Here is a 26,568-nt window from a genome sequence, read left to right on the forward strand (position 1 = left end):
AAACTCTGAGAACGGTTTATTTATGCTTTGAGTAGAGAATCAATAACTGTACCTCCTGACATGAAACCTGTGACAGGGAAGTGACACTGCAGGTGGCAGTGGCTGCTATTGCTACAGATCTGTCCAGTGTTGGTACCCAGCAGTTGGATAGCAGCCTACTGACTCCAACAGCTATCAGCAGTGACTGATCTGGCCATTCGCATGCTTTCAGGAGGTTGGCTCTGTACTTCACATCAGAGTTGCAGGAAACTTCAGGGCAGCAACTTCAGGGCAACCTGTGTCTTCTCCTGACTAAATGAACCCAGCAAAAGGGGAAGACCTGGGTGTGAAATAGCTGTGCTGGCTTGGGTATGATGCTCTTTCCACTGGTTCACTGAGGAGAAGGGATACATGAGTGGTTTCTTCCACAATTAGACAAGGAAGTATAATGAATTTCTTCTCAGAAAGAGTAATGAGGCACAGGAATGGGCCGCCCAGGGAGGTGGTGGAGTCATCATCCCTGGAGGTGTTCAAGATACATGAAAATATGGCACTGAAGGACCTGGTTTATTGGGCATGGTAGTGGTGAGTTAACGGTTGGACTGGATAACCTTACTGATCTTTTCCAACCATCATGATTCTCTGCAGTTTTCTATTATTTGTGATTCTGTGCTCCTTCTCATCAACCCACTTTCAAAAATCATAGAAACACAGAATTATTTGGGTTGGAAAAGACTTGTAAGGTCACCATTTCCAAATGTTAACCCAGCACTGCCATATCTGATGCTCAACCACATCCTTAAACACCACACTTACAGGTCTTTTAAATCCCTCCAGGGATGAGGACCCTGCTACTTCCCTGGGCAGCCTGCCCCAATGCTTTTCCTCATATCCAGCCTAGAGCTTCACTGGAGCAACCTGAGGCCATTTCTTCTTGTCCCATTGCCTGTAGCTCCAGAGAAGGGACCCCACCTCCTCCGAGTTAGTGGTAGAAGCGACGAGGTCTCCCTTGAGCCTCCTTCAGTAGGTAAACAGCCGCAGCTCTCGTCACCACACTTGTCCTCAAAACACGTCGCCGTGAATCAGTAGACCCGAGGCACCAGCACGTCTCGCAGCCACAAGCGCGCTTCTTCCTTCATCCTCCCGCTGCGCCTCTCGTTCCCGCCGCACCGCAGTCTGCATAATCACCGCCTCGATACCTACGGGCTCCCATCTCCGGGCGTCTCGGCCCGGCCCCGAGCCCAGGGGGCAGGCGGCGGCCCCGGCTTTGTTCCCTCCCCGCTCCGGCTGCCGAGTGGGAGGGGACGGGGCCCGCCCGCGCCCTGCCCGCCGCTGTCGTGCGGCGCAGCATCGGCGGAGCGGAGCGGGCGGTGCCGCGCAGCGCAGGGTCCCGGCTCCCGCTCCCGGCGCTCCCTCCTCAGCGCCCGCGGGCCCGGGCGCTGCCGTCCGGCGGCGGCTCGGCGAGGGGCCGGCAGGATGGAGGCCGCCTTGCTGAAGCCGGCGATGATGGCGGAGGTGAAGGGGAGCGGCGCCGGCGCGGCCGTGAGCGCCGAGCTGGAGGTGAAGAAGCTGCAGGAGCTGGTGCGCAAGCTGGAGAAGCAAAACGAGCAGCTCCGTAGCCGAGCCGCCGCCGCCGCCGCCCGCCCGCCCAGCCCGCACCTGCTGCTGGCCCCGCCGCCGGCCCCCGCCGCGATGCGCCCCGCCAGCCCCCCCGGGCCGGTTCCGACCTCGACCCCGACCCCGCCGTGCGTGCCCGGCCCGCTGCCCGGCGCCGGGCTCGGCCCGCAGGAGCCCCTCGCCTACTTCAAGGCGGCCGGCGGCGGGCAGGAGGCCGGCGGAGCGGGGGCTGCCACGGTGCTGGACGAGGTGGCGGTGCTGGAGCTGGAGGACGGATGCTGCGGCCAGGACGAGGATACATGGTACATGCGGATCGCCCCCGCGGACGTCTCAGGGTACCCTGCGGGGCGGCCGAGCTCCCCGGCCGCTGGCTATAGGCGTTATTAGCATTAGCCCCCAAATCCACTTGATCTCGTGCTGCTTAAACTTACATCTGCCTCTGTATCCTGCAGGGTTTTTTTTTTTTTGTTTTTTTTTCATTTCTTTCTTTCTTTATTTCTTATTTATTTATTTATTATTATTATTTTAATGCGGCGCTGTGGGGACCCCCAGTGTATCCTTCCCCCCCCCCCCCTCCCTGCGTGTTCCCCTTCTCCTTTCATTCTCCCTCCGCGGATGCTCAGCTTCTCTCGTTTGAGGTGTCAGCCTAGTTCCAGCGTCCGCTTTACGTAAGGAATTAAAAATATTGGAAGGGATTCGGGAAATCCTTCATCAGAGCAGCGCTGCCTCGCTCGCCATCCTAAAATCTCAGTCCGATTGTGGCAGATCCTAAGGGATTTGGGAGGGCTTTTGTTTTTTAGACATAGATCTAAAAGGGTTGTTTGTGTATCTTCATGTAGCGTCAGGACGCATGGCGGTGTGCTGTGCATTGGGTAAGGCAGCAATGAATGGCAAATTAATAAAACTGACCTAGAAGGAGGAATCTTTGAAAACAAAAAGAAGGGATTGTTTTAGATGGGAAGGGTAAATAAATAAATTCTGGTGCTTTGCAACTTGCCCCAGCAAAGCATGCAGACATCTCAGGGACTATACAAATGCTGCAGAAATGCTATGGAAATGGTGCCACGTAACCATATCGAGCATAATTGATACTCGGTTGTGTTAATACACAACACACAGCCTCAGTGATATGAGCTGCATTATCTGTATTCAAATGCCAGTCTTAAGTATCAGTTGAAGCTTCAACATAGTTTTTTTTTTCTTAGGGGTTGCAGTTTTTGAATAGGAAGTTTAGATGAGCTGAGAATACAACGTAGTGCCAGTGAGAAGCATTTAAACATCCTTATTTTGGTAGCAGAAGAATGATTATAAAATTAGTCCAAATAGCGTAACTATTTATTGAATGTTGGTTATATGCACTTCATGCTACAAGGTAATGCCATGCTTCAGTTTTTGACAGTTGCTTCTTCCAGCTGAGAATCATCCCAAAAATGTATGGACACATCCCAAAAATGTATGGACAGTGTAGTTTCACCGTGTGCACTGTCTGGGGCTGTGGGTCTTGACTTTGCCTCAGTCCTACAACCCAGTGCTCATGACAGAGGAGCAGCAATGATTCAACTTTCCTTTACAGTGAGATTTGTGTGACCCAGTCCTCCTCAACGAAACATTATACCTTTTTGTTTATGTTCCACAGGGCACTGCAAAGTCAGTATTACTTTGTGTGCCTTGACAGAGTGGTGATCTTGATCAAGGTCCTTTTTGATTTGCCCCTGAGAAACATTCTTAAATGTCTTATTAGGATGAAAACTTGGCTACATGTCGCACAACTGTGTATCTGCAGGAAGAATTTGGCAACTTATTTACTCTTCCATGAGATACTTTAGCTGTTGGACATTCTTCATTCAGGGCTGAATCTCCATCATTGTCCATTGATGGTCAGCTGTGTGATGTCAGCTGCCTGAGGCTTTTTGTCATGCAAGTCTTCAAAGCAAACTGGTATCTAGGAGGCCAAAGTGCATTGTGTGCCCTAGTTGTTGATTACTAATTTTAGACCTTTAATTTTTTTTTTAACTGCAGTTACAAAAGAACCAAAAAACAAAAACAAACAGGGTTAGCATCATGGCAGACAAGTCAAATCTTTTTGTCAGCTCTTCGCATGTCTCATCATTGAGAATTCATCAGTTGGACGTGAAGCTTTTGAAACCCTTCTGCAATTTATCAGGAGAGCTCAAAGCTTTTCTGTTTTTTTTTCCTTTTTTTTTTCTCAGAATCATTTTTTAAATATGTAGCCAAGCACAAGGAAGTGAGGGGAAATTAGTCCTCTCCTTAGAGAAGTTGAACTCCTCTGGGACCACCATGAGGGATACCGATTGAGGTGAGGGTATTGATTTGCTGGGAGCTGGGCTGGGAGCACTGATTTATGTACCTCACAGGAACAGATGCAGAGCAGAGATGGGAGAACAGATACACACTGTCTTGAGTTGCTGGCAAATCCAAAATCTCAACAGGTGAAAGGCTGAAAGCAGTCTACCTGAGGAGCTCAATCCTTTTGTTATTGTTGTCTTGCCTTTTGTGCCCCCCATTTGGATACTAAATCCCTTTGCAGTCTGCAGAGCGCTTTGCTGATACAGAAAATCTAAGATTGTCTGCAGCCCCATTGATCAGAAGTGGTGAGACCAATAAGCTGAGAGCAATCTTGGGCAGCTAATAATAGTTCATTTCCTGGGAAGATTTGTGTTCACCCAGGTGAGCTGATGCCTGCCCCGGTGTGCTAATCTGCAATGGCAGCGGCACAAATCCCAGCTTCAAGAATTTACCCACGAAATCTACTCTGATACCTGGCTTCCTGATGTGCTTGGCCATCTGATTAGTTGCCTACTGTAGTCTGAGAACAGTGCATGAGAATAATGCATATATACTAGTTCTTCTTGCATGCTTCTTTTTTTCTGCTGGAATTGAGTATCAAAATTGGGTTTTTGTTGTTTCTCTACAGATGTTTTCTAATCTTTAAAAAAGTCTGACTTCTGTACAGCATTTGTTTCATCTAGGAGAAGGCACTATGTACAAATTGCATTATCATCAGTGTCTGACAAGTTGATTAAATTATAAGCTAAAATACGAAGCATAACAGTGAAATTGTAATTTATAGGCTAAGTCAAATATTGAAATTATCTAAACCCCAGTGAAGATAAATAGAAAAGGGGAAACTAGTAGCTTCTTTGTTGTGTGTGCAGCTTTAAATATGTATAGCAGCTAATGCATTTGAACTTTGAACCTTGCTGAAATTACGACAGTCTTAATCATGAGATGCAAGATTTTCATGAGAAGTCTCATTGAACCTAGATTGGCAGTTCTAGACCTATAGAGTCTGTAATTTGGCACCTGGCTTGCTGAGGAGGGAAGAAAACTAGTTTCAACTCATTTATTTCAGAATATCTCTTGTTATTAGAATATTTTATTGCAGCTTTGCACTGTTAAAATTATAAGGGGGCAGGAAACTGAAACTAGAAATGTAAAATTTTAAGCATTACATTTTTTTGCTGACATTTGTGTGTATTTTGGTTAAGGTTGTATGTCTTGCCTAACAAGACTGTCACTCTTCAAGAGAAATCACTGAGTCCTCTGCAGTGGTGCAGACGTGTTCTGGATCATCCAAGTCCTGAGGTAGAGGCTGCGAAACGTTCCCTGTGCTTTAGGCTGGAGCAAGGTAATGTTATTCTTTGAATTTCTCTACTAGTAAGTTGGCTTTTTTGGCCCACCATTTAGCTAGTGTTCAGTATCTTTTGCAATTCTGCAAGCACCAAAGATGGCAGACATGCAGTTTTTCTTGCAAGTCTTCCTCCACTCCTTGATCACTAACTATTGCTAATGTTTATTTTGATGATGATTTTTTTTAAAGTATGAAAGTATTTTCCTTCTCAGTTATTCTTTTCTTCTGCTGCATAACTCTTGTATTGTCAACATGGTATTTTTCATACATTGCTTTAAATAGGAATTTGTGGACCTCTTTGCAAGAAAACTTTGGTGCTAACTTTACTACACTGGCATTTGAAAAGCAGTTGTGTGCAAGGCCAAATTGTCAAGGTGCAGTACATTTCTAAGTACATATTTGTACACATCTAATGTAGTATCGGGACTTTGTTAAGTATAAATCAGACAAAGTGAACCTGTAATTTGACTGCAGGCACTTCTTTGTTGGACACTCACTAGCCTTGAGTAGTGGGATAAATCTTACCACTGTTCCGTGCCAGTGAACTTAGTTGTATATTGGTCTGATGAATTTTGTTCTAAAATATTAAATGTTTACAACATTTTTACTTTTTTATCAGTTAGGATCCTATTGACACTAATAAGTGTTTTTGAAGAGAGTGATTGAGCTAGATAACACTATTTTATTGTTTATAAGGCATTAAGAAAGAAAATACAAATGAACAGGAAGATGACAGGAGGAGAAAATAAAGCTAATGACAATATGAGCAGGTGGCTGTATAAGTTAGCTACAGCATTCGTTAAGAGTGATTGAGCATGCACCTGGGTGTTTTGGTGCATATATGAAGTCTTGGTTACTCTATCCAACATCAGACATTTAACTAAATCAGTCTCTGAAGGGATCTTTCTCTTGTTTTGACTATAAAAGACTGCATAGTAATTACTGTCCTAGCAATATGCAGTTGAGTTCATTTGCCTTCAGTTAGGTGAGACAAGCCGAGCTAAAGTCTGTGTTTGGCAATCAATGAAAATTTTGTCTAGAGTCTTGGGAAGCTACTCAGGGAATGTGGTGTAGGTGTTTGTCTTAGGATGAAATGGAGCTCTGTTTCGTCCACTGACAATAATGGGTGCTTGGAAACAAACTTGCATCTGGTCACCTGAGGATATGTCTTTGTGGTGTTGGGTGTTCCAGTCTGGAGCTGAATACCATTGTAGAGGTTCCGTTCAGATTGTCCAATGTAGGCAACTCGTACTATTCAGGATGCCCTCAGTTACCCTGGCTGACATCTGGCTTCCACTCAGGAAGGGGGCAGACTTTCTATAGTTCCTGTGACTTACCTGCTATTTCTTTGAGGGTATTGTCACCTCCCATACTCTATACATCTAGGTAAAGGCAACTGAATCAAATCCATAACGATTATGCAGGAATAAACCAAAGGAATACATGACCTATTTTCCCCTACCAAGGTATTAATTTACATTTAGCAGGCAATAAAGGTATGAGGCAAATTTATTATTTTGAATTTCAATCACTGTATGATTATCAATACAATATCTCTGCAGAAGTCACAGTGAGTGATGTATGTCCCTTGACTTATGTCGATGATGGGTTGCTTTAGTTGTTGTGATGACGTGATGAATTTCCTGGTCTTTACAGCAATTAAGTGCCGTATGTTGATATGGGAGTACTATGTTCAAGGAGGGAAGACTCTTGTTACTACTACAAGAATTCTATGATAAAATTATTTTAATTAATTGTTCAGTTAACTCAGTTTTCTTCAATATTTCTGAAGATTTTCTTTTTATCAGTTATATTTTTACAAGTAATATGTGATAAGCTAGTGTCGTATTTCTTACATTAGCATTATAGAAGTGTTTTTCACATTGTTTATGTCCTCTGGTTTTAAAACTAGATAGGAAGTTGTTGTAAGAATCTTACAACAAAAATCATCCAGTTTTAAAGTACAACAAACTTTTTGTAACCTAAACCCTCCTGCTTTTAGTTTTGTAGTCCGCTGTATCAGTATGCATATATTTGTGTAATTTTATCCTAAATTTAAAGAGATTCAATAAGAATGGCATTCCTCTTTCCTAATACTAAATTTTCAAACTTTATATTTAGAAGTTGAAGAGTATCTTTCTTTCAGCCACTGGCTTTGAAAGGATATTTTAGAGGGATTTTGGATTCTAGTAACGCTTTTTCTGTCTGGCACAGAATCAGCAGTAGCACTATGTGGGAAATATTAAATGCAAAACAAACAAACAAACAATTATAATGTACCAACATGTATTTTCTCTAAAACATACAGGAAGAATTCGATTAGTAGTTTGTCAGTGATGCATCAGCCAAAAATTAATCCAGTTTAGATTATCATAGCTCTCTAAGCACTATAGTGCAGATTGAAACGAAAAGCAATAAAAATAGATTTTTCTCTGCTACATCAGCATGTGTGAATGCACACAGAAAGGAGAGTCTGAATCAAAAAAGTAAAATTTTGTGAGGCTGTTTCTCTGCATTTTAACAAATTCCTGTTCTCTTCTAGCAATTTTTAAGTCTGTGCTCATTTGTTCCTGCTTGTGTTTCCCTTATATTGTTATATCCTAATTTTCATAATAGTACTGATTTGTTGTGTGAAATTTCCCAGCGTTAGGATAGCTCACAACATGCCTAAATGTCTTGTGAGAGACTTAAGCCAAAGCAATCCTAGCCAATGAAATAATAAAATGTCTACTTGATCTTTCAGATTGGAGAGTCACTTGAACAATGCTAGTTTATTTTTCACTTTGCTATGCCTGGTTCCTCTCTAGTGAAGAAAAAAAATCTGCTTCATGTATTTCAAGGTGGAAGTAAGATTTCATCTTGGAATAAATTTTTAAGGGTATAAGCACAGTGGTGGTCTGCAGGTGATTTTGCTGTAAAGTGCTGTGAGAACTTAAAACAAGCTTCTCTGCATGTCTGTTCTACCACTCAGTAGTTAACTCTTCTAGTTTATAATGAACTAGGCTTATTATAAGTCCTGTTTCTGTAGATTAAGCATGATAGCTTTAAAGAGGACAGAAGTTAAACCATAGAATCATAGAATTGTTTGAGTTGGAAGGAACGCTTAGAGGCCATCTACCCCAACTCCTCTGCAATGAACTGTGACACCTACTGCTGCATCAGGTTGCTGTGAGCCCCGTCCAGCCTCACCTGGAATGTCTCCAAGGGTGGGATATCCACCACCTCTCTGGGCAACCTGTTCCAGTGCCTCACTAGCCTTATCATAAAAATCTTCATTACATCCAATCTAAATCTCCCCTTTTTTAGTTTGAGACCATTTATCCTTGTTTTGTCACAACAGATTCTTCTATAGAGTCTGTCCCATTCTTTCTTATAGCTCCCTTTTAAATACTGAAAGACTGCCATTAGGTCTCACTGGAGCCTTCTCCAAGCTGAACAGCCCTGGCTCTCTTAGCCCTCTCTCATATGGGAGGTGTTCCATCCCTTACATAGAATCTCATATCATAAGGTCTTGGAATTTTTCCTGCTTTCCAGGAGCAATTCTAGTGATGCGGTGGTCTTTGTTTTTACCTTATGACCCAACCTGAATCAACTATTTCTCTGTTTTTCTTCAGTCATCTTGTGTTTGAAATCTTTCTGGGTTTTTTTTTTTTGTTGTTTACACAGTTCTTCATTTACAGTCCCCTGTCCCTTCATTTGTTACTGTTGCTTTCTATCTTATTTCTTTAGTTTCATTCAAATTGACAGGGTCACCTAATAGTCATGAAAGCATGGTGAAACATCTAGATCTTTTTGGTAATCCTTGAAGGTGTTGGGAGATGTCAGTATTAAAGCCTGGTGAGAGAGAGAGATGTGATATATAAACTTCCTAGATGCAGCAAATCAGTGTAACTTGTTTGAAACTGATGAAATGATGTTGATTCACACCCTGGCTGAAGCTACGCTGTGTAGCTTCACTTCTGTAAACTGCTGTGGAGCAGCAGGATGGATAAACTGAGGAGTTAAGAGGCTTAGCAAGGAGTCAGGCTGTAGGAGCTCAGCTTTTATGCAGGGCTTCAAAGCATTTTTCATCCAATTCAGCCTTCCAGAAAGAAAACCACTCTTCCTTGGAGAATATGAAATATTGGTTTGATTCAGAGTTCATCTTAGTTGAGTTCTCATTGAGAAAAGCTGCTTCATATGTTTCAAAAGAGTAGGCAACAGAAGTGTGGAGATTTTGCACTTGGTTACAGTCATTTATCCTTAAGATGAAGCTATTTTTCATTTCTTTAAATAAATAAACAATATACTTCAGGATATCATTATATACTACAAGGATTCCATTATGTTGTATGCGAGTCTGGTATCTTAACGAAATAGATCCACTGTTGGTTTCATGATTTCACAAAGCCCAAAAATCTCATCAGCGAGTTTTAGCCTTTATTGTTATTTGGAAGTACTATATGATCTTTATCTGTAAAAATCTTAGCTGACAGTGGCCCAGCCAGAATATTTTACCTGGATGTGAAGCTTCTGGCTTATGCAGAACCTGGCCAGGTTTTGTTCTGTTCTCCCAATTCTCTCTTCCAAAAGACTCACCATGAAATCTTTTAGTTTGATATATTGAAGATATGATATGTATTTAATCAACTACTAAAAACTGCAGTTATAAGAAACTGTCAATGTACAATGTTAACACCATGGTCTGTTAACAGCAGAAGCAAAGGAAATACTGTAAATGGATGATAGTTTATATTGTATATCCTTGAGCTGAATCCAGTGCTGTTTTGAGTGGCAGGGTGTTGTTTATTTGATGTACATTGATTTATCAGAGATGCATGTTATGGTGATCAGGACCGGATTAATAACATCTAACAAAGCTTTCTCATCCTTATTTTTCGTATGTAACAGAGATTAAAATTTTACATGAAATACTTCTGGAGCTGCTAATGATAATGTCCTGAAGGCTGCAGACAATAGGATTGCTGTTTCAATCATAAATAAAACAATTTCTAAGTCTCTTTTAGGAATGAAAGAAGTGGCAAGACTTACTCATTTCATAGAATGAGTCGTAGAACCATAGAATGGCTTGGGTTGGAAGGGACCCCAAGGATCATCAATTTCCAACCAGGGCCACCAACTTCCAGATGTGGTTTTAGACCAGGTTGCCCAGGGCCCCATCCAACCTGACCTTGAACACCTCCAGGCATAAGGCATCCACAGCCTCTTTGGGCAGCCTGTTCCAGCACCTCACCACTCTGTCTTCTCCCTGACATCCAAAATTTCCTCTCTCTTATGTGTTTCTGAATAACAAAAGTTGCTGGGTATCTGTAATACCTTTCAGCTTCTGAGCTCCTTTTGGGGAATGTGACATCACAAAGGACAGGATGTATAGCAGTCTTCTACCACAGTACAAGTTTACTGCTCAGAGCACGCAAATATACATGCATAGGAATTATTTCCTATTAGATTTCATTTATTTGAAGTAACATGTTGTAACACTTGCATAATTTTGAGGAGTTCTCAGAGGTTTTGCAAATGCTGATATCACTGGATTTTCTAACGCAACTATTAAAGATAATTTGTATATTTCAACTGGAAAAAAAAATTGGTTTCTGATACTCTACTTGGGAGTGTGTACTTGCATTTCAAATAGAATATTTTTCTCCTGCACTGGATCATTTCTACTCTGCACTTCAAGATAAAAGTTTTTGGTTGAAAATTCCTAGGGCAACAAGATCCACAGAAGATCAGACTCTTCAGTCTATTCACTTCACTGATATCTCTTGCCTTTATAATATGGCTCTCAGATACAGTATGTTTCTTAAGAATTTCATTTCCTATTTGGGAGTTGGCTGTTATGCGACTCATTATTAAATGTTTTCTTAGAGCTGATTCCTAGTTGTCATTGTAATTACGAGAAGATGCAGAATTTGCAGTCTGAAGTCTTTTATGTAAAGGTTGTCAGACGAGCTGTATTACGTATTATATCTGTTGAGAAGATATCCATCCCACTTCAGAATGGAAGTGCTGTATTAATGCTCACCCACTACTGATCTAGGATTATCAGTTCATCCTGAATGGTTTAATAGCCAGGAACACTGTCAAATTTGACGTGGACATTTCAGAAGCCTTATTTAAAACAGGAGTGGTTTATGTTTGCAATGTAGGCTCAAAGTCTGTAATGCAGTGTATGTGTAAAAGCAATAGTAGTTTTGATCCTGACAGTTACGCTTCAAATACAGGCACAATTCCTGTTACTGGTGGAGTACTATATCACTGCTTTTGTCTGCAAGATATACTGCTTCTTTTCCAGGTAGAAATTAAAAAGAAAACTAGACTTTATTGATGGACATGGATGAATGTGGTGACTGATCCTCCGAGAATAATTTTTTTACAGGGAAGGGAATCTTATATCTAAAACAGCCCAGTTTGGAAAGCTCTCATTTCCTTTTGGTCCAGAAAGTCTATGTGTCTTTCTCATTATTTGTTAGTCTCTGAAGTATTGTTATAACTTTTTTCTTTAATTCTCATTTTCTTTCACTGCCTGTTTTTTATATCTGCAGAAGAGAAATGGAAATAAAATTTCACAATGTAGATGAGCCTGCCCCATGTGGTATACAGAGGTATCATCACTTCTTTATGAAAATATTGTTTATTTCTGTGTTTCTGCTGTCAAAGGGCACTTTGTTTTTTGTCTTTGTAGCACTGCATCTTTTTAAGAAGCTTTGTTCAGACTTTTCTGTGCTGTGACTCCTATATATCTTTTGAGAGCTGTTTTCTGCTAGGATTTAGGATTTAGGTTTGTAAATATGACATATAGCGTTTGTCCTTGCCGGCTGACCTCGCGTTTTAATATATTAGAAAAAAAGTCAATCAATTGCACTTCGTTTACCAAATGTTCTGCATCCAGTCTATCAGTATTTGTGTACTGTGGAAACACAACATTTAGACAAGTAAATCGCGTAGTGCAAATGTTCTTGTAATGCAATAAAACATTTTATGACACAGAATATGATGTAATCTGAATACTTGCGAGGCAGATCATAGGTATTTACAGATCATAGAACCAATAGGATCTACTGAGTTTGAAGTGACCCACAGGGATCATTGAGTCCAGCTTCTGGTTCCATGCAGGACCACTCAAAATTTCCCTTTTATGTCTGAGACTGTTGTCTAAATGCTCCGAATGTATTCAAGTCATGTATCCAAGGCATTTATGAAAATGTTGAAGAGAATTGGCCCTAAAATTGAGCTCTGTGGAAGCACATTAGATTTACTTTATCATCTTTGTTTTGCAAGACAGGGTATGTTAGTTTGAATGATGGAGACACAAAACTTATAGACATCAAATTCCTGAGTGCTTTGTATGATTCTTTCATGAACTTGCCCTGAGATATTGTTTCCTTAGTTTTACTTCTAGAATTAGACGTATTTTTAAAAATCATAATTACAAAATACATTTTATTTTGGATTATTCTATTTTGGGGAAGGTCACTAAGCCATTTTTAGCCTTTGAAAGTGGGTTGACCCAACACTGTAATGGCATACTTAATTAAAAGTTTCATGCTTCTGAGAAGATCAAGGGAGAAATTTGGTGTAAGTCTGCCTGCAAGACAAAAAAAAATTGCTTTTCTCTGGAAAAAAAGCTGAATCCTGCTTAATTCTTGTTTTAAAAAGCAGTTGCATTAAGTTTGAAGATTATACTTATACTAATTTCAAAGAATCATAAAAAAAGCCAAAAATGTACTTCAGCATGCTCTTGATTGTTTTATTTTTTGAAATGCTTGACGATGAGATATTGCAGAATAGAGATAAGGGATAATGATTGTTTTAAAGTAAACTTGAGCTGGTAGCTTAAACAGCATTTATTTGTTTTCTTATTTCACTATCACAATAAAATAAAATAAAATAAAATAAAAATAAAATAAAATAAAATAAAATAAAATAAAATAAAATAAAATAAAATAAAATAAAATAAAATAAAATAAAATAAAATAAAATAAAATAAAATAAAAAATTCTCCTCTAAATCAAGATGCTGGATCATGCTCACTGGTAAATTTGAACTCTTCAATTTTCACATTCCTACCTTGTCAAGCATGTTCCCTTCCTCATTTTTATGTATGTATGTATGTATTTATTTATTTATTTATTTGTTTGTTTATGCATTGTCTCCATGCCAAATAAGCAACCTGTGCCTAACCAGGTTTCTTATTTCTTATGAATTTCCCTCATCTGTCCCAATTTGCTAATTCTGGTACCATTGCCTAGATCATCTCTGTTTTACATGTTGTCATGGGGGAGGTTGTCGAGACACTGCATGTTCCTTACAATGTTGAGTGATGTCTCATGTCTGGTCTGGTACTTTCTATTGATGCATTCAATTACTTTCACCTCCAGTCAGAGACAAGTCCTCTCCTTGCTTAACTTCACACAATCACTATTTAAATTTCTATTTCACCCAGTAGAAAGACAGGGTTAGATTTAATTGTCCATACATATGGCACTATGTCTTTGAAATGCCCTAAGCAGATGTCTAAATGGCATGAGATCCCTGTGTGTAGGCAGCTGATGAATTGTAGACCTCCACTGACTGTAATCAGAGCTTAGAAGCAAAGCTTACTTGTAGATATTGTAAATACTCAGAAAAAAAGATCTGTGGTGTAGCCATGAATGAATGCCTGAAGCAATTAACTGAGAGAGTATTGATTTCTTTTTCTTCTTAGGAGTGTATGTGTTAGTATGTTAAATTTTTTAATAAGCACTGTATTTATAAGTAATGAATTGCACAGGTGACTTTAATATGCAAATTGTTAAGTTTAACAGATGTATTTTAGAAAGAAGATTTTGTAACTTTTTAAACGTAATTCTGATGTGGGTTCAGACTACAGCTTTTAAATTATTAGCATGTTGGCATATGGCTCTCATGTTTTTTTGTGCTGCATACAGCAGCATGCATTATTTTTGTTTTCCATTTAGAATTGCTTTTTACAAGTGAAGAAATGCAGTATAAGCTTTATGTTGATGCTATCATGTCACTGAAAAATTATCAGCACAAAAGAAAATAAATCATGCAGGGTAATTTGAAACTGGTATAATTTAGTGCATGAATAGCCTTGAAGTAGTGTTAACTGCCTGCTACCTTTTTTAAGTCTCTTGAAAGCCATCTAGAAATATTTGTGTTTTCAAATGAAAGCGGTGTTCAGATTGTCAGCTGTTAGGGGTAGGGACTGTCATTTATTGTATGCCTCAGAAGTGCCTCACACAGGATAATAGGAGTTTAATTGGGCTCTGAGTACTACTACAGTACATGACCTTTGTGAAATGAGAAGTGTTGAGGACTGTATCTTATGGATTTGAGTCTGTCTGGTAGCATATCTCTGTTTCAAATTTTGGAGGTATTTAACAATTTATGTATTCATAATTTTGGCTTCAATCACAATTGTAATTATGATTTTTTGCTCCATGTGGTGTCTTAAGGTCTGTTAAGGGGGCAGGAAAGCATTCTGTGGCCTGTAGTGTATGGGTGTTATCAGGTTAGTCATCTATTCTGTTGTTGCCTGCACATAGAGAGGACTGAGTTTAACAACCTAATGGTTTGAGGTCCTTTCTCCCTAGAATTTATAGAACCACACAATCCCAAAAGAGCTGAGGCTTGCAGTGGCTTCTGGAGGTTGCCTGGTCCAATCACTTTAAGCAGTGCCACCCAGCACAGATTTTCCAGACCCAAATCCAGGTGGCTTTTGAGGATCTCCAAGGTGAGACACCCCAGCTCCTCTGGGGCAGACTGTGCCAGTGCTCAGTCACCCTCACAGTCAAAAACTCCTTTCTGATGTTCAGACCACCTCCTGTGTTCTGTTTTCTGTCCATTGCTTCTTGTCCTGTCACTGGGCACCATCGCAAACCCTCAGGTAGATCAGTAAAATGCTATCAGACCTTCTTGGTGTTCTGTATTCCTCCATCCTAACCCATAGGAAAAGCTGGGAAAAGAATGATATTTATGCAAGCACTGAATACAACAGAATAAATTGATGGAGATAGTCACTGCTTTCAGCATGTTTCTTTGTGTTGCCACGCGCTTCGTTTCTGTCATTTTTGCTTCATATTGTAGTAGTATGTTCAATTTATTAGCAAAAATAAATAAATTAAAATATATCTATATATTTCAGTTTGTAAGAGGCACACGTGTTCTTATGTTGGACTTGGTCCAAATTACATTTTGTTATTTTTGCTCTGTGCTGATAAATTTGAGATAATTACTTTCAAGAAACAAATGGTTTTTACTGAACAGTTTGAAAAACATTTCAAATTGCCTGTCTAAGACTATCGCTGCTAATTATGGATATGACTGGTTCTGGTGGTGAAAATGCTTGAAAAGATACTGTGAAGTGCCTTTTATTCCAGAAAATTAGACGTGAGCAGAAAGTTACTGCACCGGCATCATAACTGTGTTGATGGTGATCCTCTAGCTCGTGTGCATTGACACGTTTCTTCATTATTCTCATACTTTCTCTATTGTCATGTACTCTGTTGATAGTTTTGTACTCCTATACTTCCCTTTCTGTCAGCTTATATCTGTGTCACTTCCTTGCAAGAAGCACAGATTGCCTCTTTGTTGAATGTTTATACAATTCTTACTGCAGTGTAGGCACCTGTGGGAAGTACTGATAAGGCAAAGTTTACTTCTCTGGAGAGACATCTAAAATCGCACCAGGGAAGCTTACATTTAGGAACAAGCTCTGACTTAGTGCCATGAGGAGTCAGTCTTTCTCTGGGGAATCTGAATAGTCCCTCTAGGCTAAAATTTTTCATCTCAGAAGTCCTGACCCTCACCACAGTAATAATAATGGCAATTATTAAGTTTACATAGAGACGTCTATAGACATCTCCATAAGTAACCTTTGCCTTGTCAGTACTTTACAATGGTGCCTACACTGCAGTAAGAATTGAATAAACATTGAACAAACAGGCAATTGTTATGCGTGAGCAGTGCTGAAATGGTACATGTACCATATCTTCAGACACTGCTCTGCTTAAGTCCTGTGCTTTTCCATTCTGTAGGCTGCAGTGACAATGTCTGTATGAGGACATCTGCTTTGTATTAGTAGAATGAAGACACCACTCATAATTAGTATGGCAGGGGGTTTTCTTCAAGGTTGCTTGAACTATATGAGAACAAATTAGTTTTTCTGACCAACCTACGTGTAAATAGCTGCTAGTGAAGCTATGCTGGTGGAATTTCTTGTCATGGTCCAGAATTTCCTTAGGTAGATGTATCAGCCTTTTCAGAGCTTGTTCGACTCTAGCATACTCTGCTCTACTCTGTGTTATAAAAACCATCCTGCAAGTCTCTTGTGGACCCACTAATTTGAAGTAAAACAATTTAGGTTGCTGTGGTTGTATCTTCTTTTGATCCCTTTACATGTAAATGTAACCCACTTTCTCTCTGGCAAGGATGTCATTCTTGCCCTTTCTGATGTGCTAGCTGAGATGATTATGCAATGGCTTCCTTGCCCATTGCAGGCTGCATATGCTGAGTTAGATTAACGAGAGGCCTGATAGTATCACTTTCAGAGACTGATAGCCAGGAGGAGCTGAGACAGAATATCTGTCCAGCTGACTTGGTAAGCACTGGAAGATATTTCTGAGGCCTTAGGTACATGGTTTGCATATGAAGGTGATGTATCTTTCTTTATCTACATGGTAATTGTGAAATTGTAGGAGAGTTGCAATTTTCTATTACTTTCTTATGCTAATTGTTACAGATATGATGAAATTGGTAGAGATTTGCTCTGTGCTGTATGTGTAAGTAAGTGTTATAAGACATTGAATTCTTCTCACCTACCTTTAGAAACATAATTTCCCTGGAGGTGTTCAAGACCAGGTTGGATGGGGCCCTGGGCAACCCGATGTAGTACCAGATCTGGAGGTTGGTGGCCCTGCCTGTGTCAGGGGTGTTGGAACTTGATGACTCTTGGAGTCCCATCCAACCCAGGCCATACTATGACTCATAGAAGTTATTCTCTGACAAATATTTATTTTACATGCATTGTTGACTTCAGCAGCTTCAGCTTCCTGCTCCTGTTTTTTGCTTCTCCATTTCTCTCTTAAATGCCATGTTACAGGTTGCCAGCATCCTCCTGGTAAATGGAAATGAAAAACACTTTTTAGTATTAAAAAAAAAAATACAAAAAGTTATTCTCAGTACAGATCAATTAACTGATTGTATTTGTCTTTAAGTCTTGCCTGGAAGTTGCAATCGGTGGTACAGTGTACCAGTACAGCTAAGAACATGGCATGGGGAGGACTGGGGTAAAGCATCATCCTGTAGGAATGGGTTCCCCTTCAAGCTGCTGCTACTACCAAGAAAGATGCTCAACAGCTTTAATTGGGTTGAGAAAGCTGTTTTGATTGAATTTCTTATGTACATCGTTACACTCTAGCATTTCAGAGAAGTTGTCTTTTTCAGCTGCTTGGAAAAAGGGAGAACTGAAGGCAGTTTCTGAAGTCTCTTTCTAAGCTCTGTTTATTGTTCCCTCTAATGAATGCTGTCAAAGTGAATTTCTTCTGAATATATGCAGAGATCTTTATCTGAGCCAGCCACACTGATCTCCCTTCATAGTCAGTGGAGGCAAACAGGCACATCTTGTGGCCTTTTAAGTGGAGGCGAGGTCAATCGTGTCCTGTTCTTTCCCTTTTGAGCATGTCCTGTACTGTGGTGAATAAGTCAGCCATAAATGTCTGTACATCAGAGCATCTTTATAATGTCTGTGTGATACAGTCTCCTGTGCCCAAAAGTACCATAAATAGATAACTAGAAAAGAGTGAGTACAAAAGGAAGCAGGACACATGCTTTCCCTGAAGCTCTCCAGGTGTATTTCCAGTTCAGAGTATAACTGAACCAGATATGATACCTGATTTAAGTGATTAACTAACCTGTGATGGATTCTTCTGTGAATTTACATAGCTTCCCCATATAAACTTTTATCAGTGATAGAGTTCTTTGGTAAGTGGAAAGCTTGTAATTCTTTATTTGAAGGCTCCTAAAATTAAGTGGTGCAAACACCCTTCTTAACGAATGAAATGATTACAGTTTGGCAGAAGAATTCAGACTATTTTGTTCCAGGTTACCTTATGTAGTAATACATAAGAGAATAGATCTTCTGCTTAGATTAAATCTTGTTTCAAAGTAGCTGAAATATGAGAGCTTGTATACTTAGGGATCCTGATTAAGAATCCACACAGCAGACAGGAAACACATCAGATTAGTGGTTTGTATAAATTGCCATTAGCTGTATATGGGAGCTGAGGAGAGAACAGATGTTTGGGCCCTAGCTCATGACTCAGGTGTAGTTTTTCAGCGTAATACTTGTCCAGTATCTCACGACAGGAAATTGGAAGCCACAATTGCCCACTAACTATTACTTCTTTGAAAAATTGGTTTTTGGACCTGTGCACGCGGAGGGAGTAGTCCATGCAATAAGAAAATGAATGGTGAGACAGTTATATTTATCACAATGTCTCAGTGCTTGTCTGTGTAACTAGTTAGTAAACAGTTCACCTATAAAGACAAGCTAAAAGACAAACAAAAATCCAACCACGCATAAGCACGGAGCCAAGGCAAGATACACTTTTTATGTAGGAGTTCTCTATGAGATATGTAATTCATGCCTCTCAATTCCATTTTGTTTCTAATCTTCTGAACACTTAGAAAAAATCGTTTGTATAAAAAAGGTGTGTTGGGGAGTGGTGATTAGAGTCTCTTTGCAATTCAGTGCACTGCAATTGGAACAAAGTGTAGTCGTTTTTCCAATCTGTAATGTGTCCAAAAGCAATTTTCAGCTCAGCCTGTCACTGAATTATGTTGAAACAGAGTAGTGCATCTGTCTTGAAAAGTACAGAAATCTTCTCTGCCTGCAATGATATGTAATCATTGGCGCAAGTGGAATTTGTCCAAAACCAAGTGTAGCATTCCTGAATCTTACTTAGATTTACACCTTTTTCAGCAACTGTAGCATACTCAGCACCACTGTAGATTATATTGCTTTGCTGTGCTGGATGAAAGTCCAAGACACTTCTGCAATTTAGATGCTTTCTGACTGTGCCATTGGAAGAGGTCTGTGCTGGTTTTGCTGGAGCAGATCTTGAAGTATTTGAGTTGCTGCAGTTTGATAGACTTAAAGAGTAGTAAACCAATACAAACCAGCTGAACTACTTTCTCATTCTACACTAATATTGATTCCTTTTATTTTATTATTGAAAAAAACCTTACTTCATGTGAATAATTGGGAAAGAAGCTTTGTTAGGTACTCCCAAATCTTACATACTCTTAAAGCTAATATTATTTTTCAGTTTTCCCAGGCTTACAGGAAAGTAGGCAATCTTTATTAATTCTCTCAGCTTCTCTCAACACATGACTGTGTCACCTAACTATAGTGGCAGTTGTTTTCTTTAGACATTTGATACTGCATTTGAGATTGAAGTTGATTGTTCTTCATCATTTTTATTTTGCATAGCAGTCCTATATATTGCCTATTAAAAATGCTGTGAAAACTTACATATTGTAGTGAAATTACATTCTTGTAGAAGACAACCAAATAAAAATGTATCAAAATGCTATGTTGTTTCTTACAAGCTGACCTATGTTAAAAGTGTGGGAAGTCATTGGTTTTCTACACTAAATCATACCAAAACCTAAGAAAAATGTTGGCATTTATTTGTTCAGTCATTGTAGTGTAGTTGTGGAGGTTTAAGGTTCAAGAATAAATATATGCAGGAAATTTTATCTTGGAGACCCTTGTTTACTGACTTGTGCAGTCAGCACTTGCAGAGTTTATCTCTGTCATCATTTCATCTGGGAATGAGGAGGCACTTTGCCTCTATGGGCCAAGACATCAAGGGATGAAACAGCAAACAAGCCCCAGGAGCATTTTGTGAGCTGGGTATGACAGTGGAGGGAAATAGTTTTGGACAATGACAGATTCAATGCGAGTGAAAATGTGCATTAAGCATGTGAAATGTGGCTTTGTGCTGATGACAGTTTTGCTGACTGAATGGCTGAGGAAGCTACAGCTATGGTCATGAAACCATAAGTGCTTAAATAAGGTGATGAGATGATTATAGCTGATGACTGTGAGAGATTGGAACTAAGGGTGAAATGCTTGAAAAGTTGAGGTGTTTGTAGTACAGTAATATTCAATAAAAGGAGAATATATGTATTTTCTAGAATAGCTTCTAGTTTTACAAGTATAATTCAATTCTTGCACACCATAATAAAGGCGACAACGTTATCTTGGGCCCAGAATTTGTTTTGGTGTAACTAGTAAAAATCCTAATTTTTTGAAGAAGCTTTTTGGACTTGTAATTGCAAAGGAAAGCATGGAAGTCATAGAGTTCAAATAAATCCTGGAAGATTTTTTTAAATGTTAAATGAAAAATACTACTCTTAATCTTCATTTCTGCTGTTGCTCATTTGCTGCAGTGGCCGTTTCGAAACGTGTAAAGAGCAGTCTGCCACAGGGTGTTTGCAGATGCATATCACTAAGCTCTGACAGCTCGCTGAAACTTGTGAGGCCATCAGGGAAGTGGTGGAGTCTCTGTCCCTGGAGATGTACAAGAAGTGTGTAGATGTGGCACTGAGGATCATGGTTAGCGGGCAAGGTGGGGATGGGCTGACAGCTGGACTTGATAATCAGAGACGTCTTTTCCAACCTTAATGATTTTATGATTCTACATTACAGCCATTCTCCTTTGAGCACAGAAGCTGATTCCCTCACTGTATGACTGTATGAAGCAGAGCTAAGGACTATGAGTGCTTCTAAGCTTCCTGTGGTAGAGAACTACAGAGATACTTGAAAAACAGTATCTGCTTAGGCTTTGCTTTGAACATTTAGAGACCTGGAGATATGTTCTCGCATGTTGTTGGCACCATGGCATTGTTTGCAGTTGAGTATAGAACACCTCTTGTCATCCCAAGACTGTTTAAAATCATTATAGAAGTTTTCAAGAATGTAAATAAATCTCCTCAGTGAGTAGTAGGAGCCCACATTTCCCACTTCTTAAGCAAATGCCCTCACAATTGCTGTATTCAGCAAGTAGCAAGAACTTCCATCTCTTACTGCCTTTTCAAGCACATTATCTACTTACCTGTTCCCAGGCGTACGCCTAACTGCAGGAGCAGGGGTCAGACTCTGAATCAGCATTTTACAGAGATCTGAACTGAAATTAAATATGTATGTCTGGGAAGTTGTTAGGTATACTAAACTCGTGTGGTGCCTTTTAGCTTGTTTACCTACATGAAGGAGAGAGTTCTGAATTCCCTTCTAGCACTCATAAGCATCCCCAGTGGTTAATGAAATACTTGTATTTCCCAAGCAGGATTGTGTGTTTCATTCATGGAAAAGGCATTTTTCTTTTAAGCAAAGCTGCTGTGCAACTGCCCATACGCAGAATGTACCAAGGGAATGGTTGGCTTTCCTTCTCAAAGGAAAGTGTGTCAGCAAGAAAGTCTGTGGGCCTAGAGCGGAGGCAGGGCTTGATCATAGTGCGAGGGCACAGAACATAGCACAAGACCCTGGATTTAGCACCATCTACAGTTTTGGACTTACTGGATTGACTGTGCTTTAAATGCTTATTCAATTGTTAGCTTAGAAGAGAGGGTTTATTGGAGGCCATATAATTAGTACCAGAGTTCAAATATCTTCATATGCGCAGTTCAATTTATTTTTTAGCTTTGAATATAAAAGTTATTTTCATTTCTGGCCTGAAGGCTTATATAAAACTTAAGCTAATTGAGCTGGATAGCAACTTCAGTTATAATGTAATGGTTTAGCCCATAATATAGCAAAGTAATTTATGACTTTATTCTGTCTCTATGGCAAAGAAATATTTTTCATTTCTGCTAGAGTGAAAGTAGGTTGCTATATTAAAGAATTCTGCCCAACTGTGCTCACTGAGTTTCATAATGGAATTATGATAAAGGAAGGTGTTTCAAATGTACATATACTCCTTTTAGTTTCTTGAAAGCCCGGTATATCTTTAGATAATACATCATCTTATATACAGCAGCTGTACTTGATCTGTCTGTTTTGCTTAATGGATGATCCCATTAGTGTTAATAGTCAATTTTGGCTTCACTTTCAAAATTGGATTTTGCATGTGTGAGTAGAGATAGAGTATGTTATTAATATTATTCCATTCTTTGTCATGCAATTCTCTATATGCATATATATGTATACATATATATGTTTATTTAGGTTTTCTTGTGAATTGTTGTTTACTTATTAATGCTGATAATTAAAAACAGTCAGTGTTGTGTGTATTTGTGTTTATGTAATTGCTCCAAGTTACTACTCTAGTGTACTCTATCATTTTGATATCTCCAGCATATCATTTTTATCAAAATGTTAGTAAAATGTTTAAAATGTTAGTAAACATTTTAAAGTTACAAAGAGGCAACCTTGTTGCAAGTTCCTATTTTTATAGGAATACTTTTGTTTGTAGCCATTTTGATAAGTCCTTTTAAAAATATATAAAAATACAAAAGTCTAATCTTAATATCTTTGTCTATACTGTTGAAGTACTCAGTATATACTTCATTTTGATATCTCCATTTGAAACCTAATGAAAATGTTTTTCTATATTTGATCCTAAATTATTATTCAGGTGTTAATCATATAAATAAAAAGTGACAGTCCTCCGCTGAAGCACTATTTTAGAATAGTATATCTCCAGAGTTTATTGTCATCTTTCTTCTCCTTCCCTTCAGAACACACATGAGTTGAAAGAGTGGCTCCGAATCTGTTTTGCTATAAATACTGAATGTATTCTTAGTGTGGGTTTTTGCTTTCATTGTCACAATAACTGTTGCTTTGTGCTCCATGGGCCAGCTCACAGTGGTGATTGTACAGAGTAATGAATGATGTTTATTTGTGCTGTATGGTTGACCACATCTGTGGGTGAGAACATGCTGGAAGCTAATTGGCTTGGCAAATGTGACAAAACAGGACCTTGTGTTAGACAGAAAAATAGAATTACAAGGAGCTGTCATTCTGTGCTTCTCACTGATAGCTTCTAGTGGAAGTGGCAGATGTTAGCTGTGGATATGATATTTAGATCTTTTCTGTCACATACTTTTCTTTAAATGAGCACCTCAAATTAATTTACAGTTTCTGACCACTTGTGGGTTAATCTGATCTGTAGTGACTGTGTTACATACTGCTTTGTAAAGCTGTGCTCATCTGAGTTTACTCTACTTTTTGTCTTGTAATACTTCCACACTTGACATTTGAACTATAAGTGTTCAAAGTTTACATTCATTAAATGTTAAAGACAAAGAGCTCTATCTAGATGTAGAGGTCGTGTTGCTAGGCATGGAGCAATTTTCTAGAAGTGGAAATGGTCCTTCTTCTAGTTATGATTTCAGGCCTGTGGGGTTTTTAAGCTTGAAGGGACTAGAATCATGAAAAATGAGAGAATTGCAATAATTCTGTGCTGAAGTGAAAGAAAAGATCACAGTTTGCATTTTTATGTCTTACTTTCTTGTCATTTAATTCCCTCCTACAGAGACTGAGCATTACAGATGCGATGCTTCCCTTCCACTGCAGACTGCTTTATTCTGCTTGTGGAAACGAAACCTTCTTTGCTGTAAGCTTAGTAGCACTGTTGAGAAGAATAGAAAATTCTGATATGTCCATACAGAACCATGAATAGCCTTGTGTGGGAAAGAAATGAAAGGAATGGGAAGAAACAATACCTTTTGTACTGACTGTGAATTGATTTTCAAATTGGATATTATCAGAAATTTCTTCTTGGAAAGAGTGATGGTGCATTGGAACAGGCTGCAAAGAGAGGTAGTGAAGTCACTGTCGCTGGAGATGTATGAGAAGTGTGTTGGTGTAGTGCTGATGGACATGGTTTAGTGTGTGTGGTGGGATGAGTTGATGATTGGACTAGATGACCTTTTCTAACCTTAATAGTTCTGTGATCCTCTGATCACTCCTAGAGGTTGTAGCTGTGAGACTGACAGCCTTCCAACATGATGTACTTCCTTTCTGTCCCCATAGCCACTTTGCATTGATGTTAGGTCCTGTACTTGGAAGAAACTATTTACTCTGAGGGTGGTGAGACACTGGAACAGGTTGTCCAGTGAGGGTTGTAGATGCCTGTCCCTGGAAGCATTCAAGATGGGGATGGGGCTATGAGCAATCTGGTCTAGTGGGAGGTGTCCCTGCCTGTAGCAAGGAGGTTGTCACTACATGAACTTAGAGGTCCCTTCCAACCCACACCATTCTATGATTCTGTGATTCTGTGTGCTGGATGAACAAAGCCAAACAATATGGTACATTTGTGATACAAACCAAGCAGCAGCAGCCCCTCACCCAACTCTCCCCAGTTTTTTGTTCGGGATGACACTATGTGGTACAGGATATCCCTTTGGCCAGTTGAGTTAGCTGTCCTGGTTCTGTCCTCTCTCCGGCTCTCACTGGCAGGGCAGTACAAGAAGCTAAAAAGCCCTTGAGTATCCTGAAAGCATGTGGATATTGTATATCCTACCTTCTGAACACATATTAAAAACACATAAACCAAACTAAACTATTCTTACTTCACTAGATGAGCTAAGAAAATGCAAATCAAATAAACCTTACCAATTTTGCCTTTTGCCTACTCTGAACTTTCTGTGGCATTTCCGAGTGGACCAGATGCTTTTCAACCTTGCTGTGAGCAATCCATTCAAAGAGGTGCCCTGTTCCATTATTTGGTCCTCAAAAAACAGTGAAAAAAATGTCATGCTTATATAACCATGCTGAAAAAAAGAGAAGTAATAATATGGCATGGTAGCTTAAAAGCTTGCTATGGGATTACAGTTGTTTTTAGCACTTGATGGTTAAGCGTACTTTACTGTTGTCTCTGAACTCTCACAGCTGATAATTTAACTTCTAATTCTGTAGTGTGATGATTGATTGCCATGAACAATTCCTTGAAGAGCACTACCAATTTAATTTGTTTCTCTGTTAACTGTAATGGTTTTAGCATCCTTTGTTGCTTCATGTTATGACACACAGCTATATATATGATAAATACGTACCAAAATGCTGTATACATAGAAAATAGTAAACAGCATGTATTTTGTACAAAACGTGTTGGAACAAATCTTGCATGTAGAAGGCTCTGCTGATCCTCTGTTTTGCTGCTGAATTCATACCATTATTTTCAATTTGCCCTAAGTAAGCCATGTATAATTAAGAGATTATGGTTAGATGATTGTCTCTCTAATATTGTCTCTCCCTTTCCTATTCATAATGATAAATCTTTCCTCTTTTTTTTTTTTCCCTCCTCCCTCACATCCATAACAGCTAGCCGATGGCGGAACCTCTTCTCTACACCTGTCTCCCTGGCTTTCCCCTATAGTCCCGTTGCAAGACTCACCCCATATACCAATGGCTTTAATAGTCCCAGCTTCTCTAAAACCTCCAGTAAAGCAATACTAACACCTGAACGGACAGGTAATGCTTCTCTTTTTGTTCATTTATGGTGCTTACAAGATTGCTTAATTTGATCTAAACTTGCTAGCATTTAACAACAATGGACTGTTCAGATGATTTTATAAACTCTTATCTCAGAGGAATTTTTTCATTAAAATGACCTAAAATGTTGCCATTAGCTGGTGATGTAAGTTATTTTCTTTGTTATGCAGTGTGTTGTAGGAAAGCGATGCTACTAAACATTTCAGCTTTCTATAATGATTAACCTCAATTTATAATTGCTGCAGTATCAGTTCAAGCCATCTCCATCCAGCTTTGCCCTTTCCTGTTCATTTCTACCCCACTGTGCCCCTTTATGTCTACAAAAACATTTGTGCAACTGTATGATGACTTTCCATGGGCGATTTATGTGTTATAAGAATAGCCCTTTGAAATAAGGCTGCTTTGATCTGGCATCATTGCTACTATCACACCAAGTTTCAGAAGGCACAGGTATTTTAGGAAAAATACAAACCCCACCTTCAGTGGGTTTTTCCTTCTTCAGTACAGATCTGAGAATTCAATGTGTGACTTCTCTTAAGCTGAAGTGGCAGTGGAGAAAATAATCCTCTGGAGAGGAAGCATTAATATTTTATTGCTGGCAATAGCAGATGTGATCTGAGGAAGTCAGCAGTTGTGCCTCACTGCTCTGTGCAGTTTTCTTTACCAATGCAGAAAGCCCTGTTAAGGAATGTGAGCGCTGTGGGTGAGATAATGCCTTGTGTAGGTGTCTGTGTGTAAGCTAGATGTCTGAGCTGTCCTAGTCAGTGGGATGTGTCTTAGCTCCTAACCAAAAGCATCGAGTTCTGTTTCAGGT

General features: G+C 39.4%; 1 protein-coding gene across 1 annotated transcript in view; it reads left to right on the plus strand.

Moving 5' to 3' along the window:
• The first annotated feature begins 1,455 nt into the window (after positions 1 to 1,455).
• Positions 1,456 to 26,568, plus strand: part of SLAIN1 (SLAIN motif family member 1) — a 45,159-nt gene continuing 20,046 nt past the window's right edge. Inside the window, exons 1-3 of the mRNA XM_065744088.1 lie at positions 1,456 to 1,898; positions 5,106 to 5,245; positions 25,584 to 25,733. Coding sequence (XP_065600160.1) covers positions 1,456 to 1,898; positions 5,106 to 5,245; positions 25,584 to 25,733 — 733 coding nt within the window. The remainder of the gene's footprint in view (positions 1,899 to 5,105; positions 5,246 to 25,583; positions 25,734 to 26,568) is intronic.

Source organism: Cyrtonyx montezumae, unplaced genomic scaffold (genome assembly GCF_038088225.1).
Source record: "Cyrtonyx montezumae isolate F1298 unplaced genomic scaffold, pur_monq_1.0 scaffold_3, whole genome shotgun sequence".
Lineage (NCBI taxonomy): Eukaryota > Metazoa > Chordata > Aves > Galliformes > Odontophoridae > Cyrtonyx > Cyrtonyx montezumae.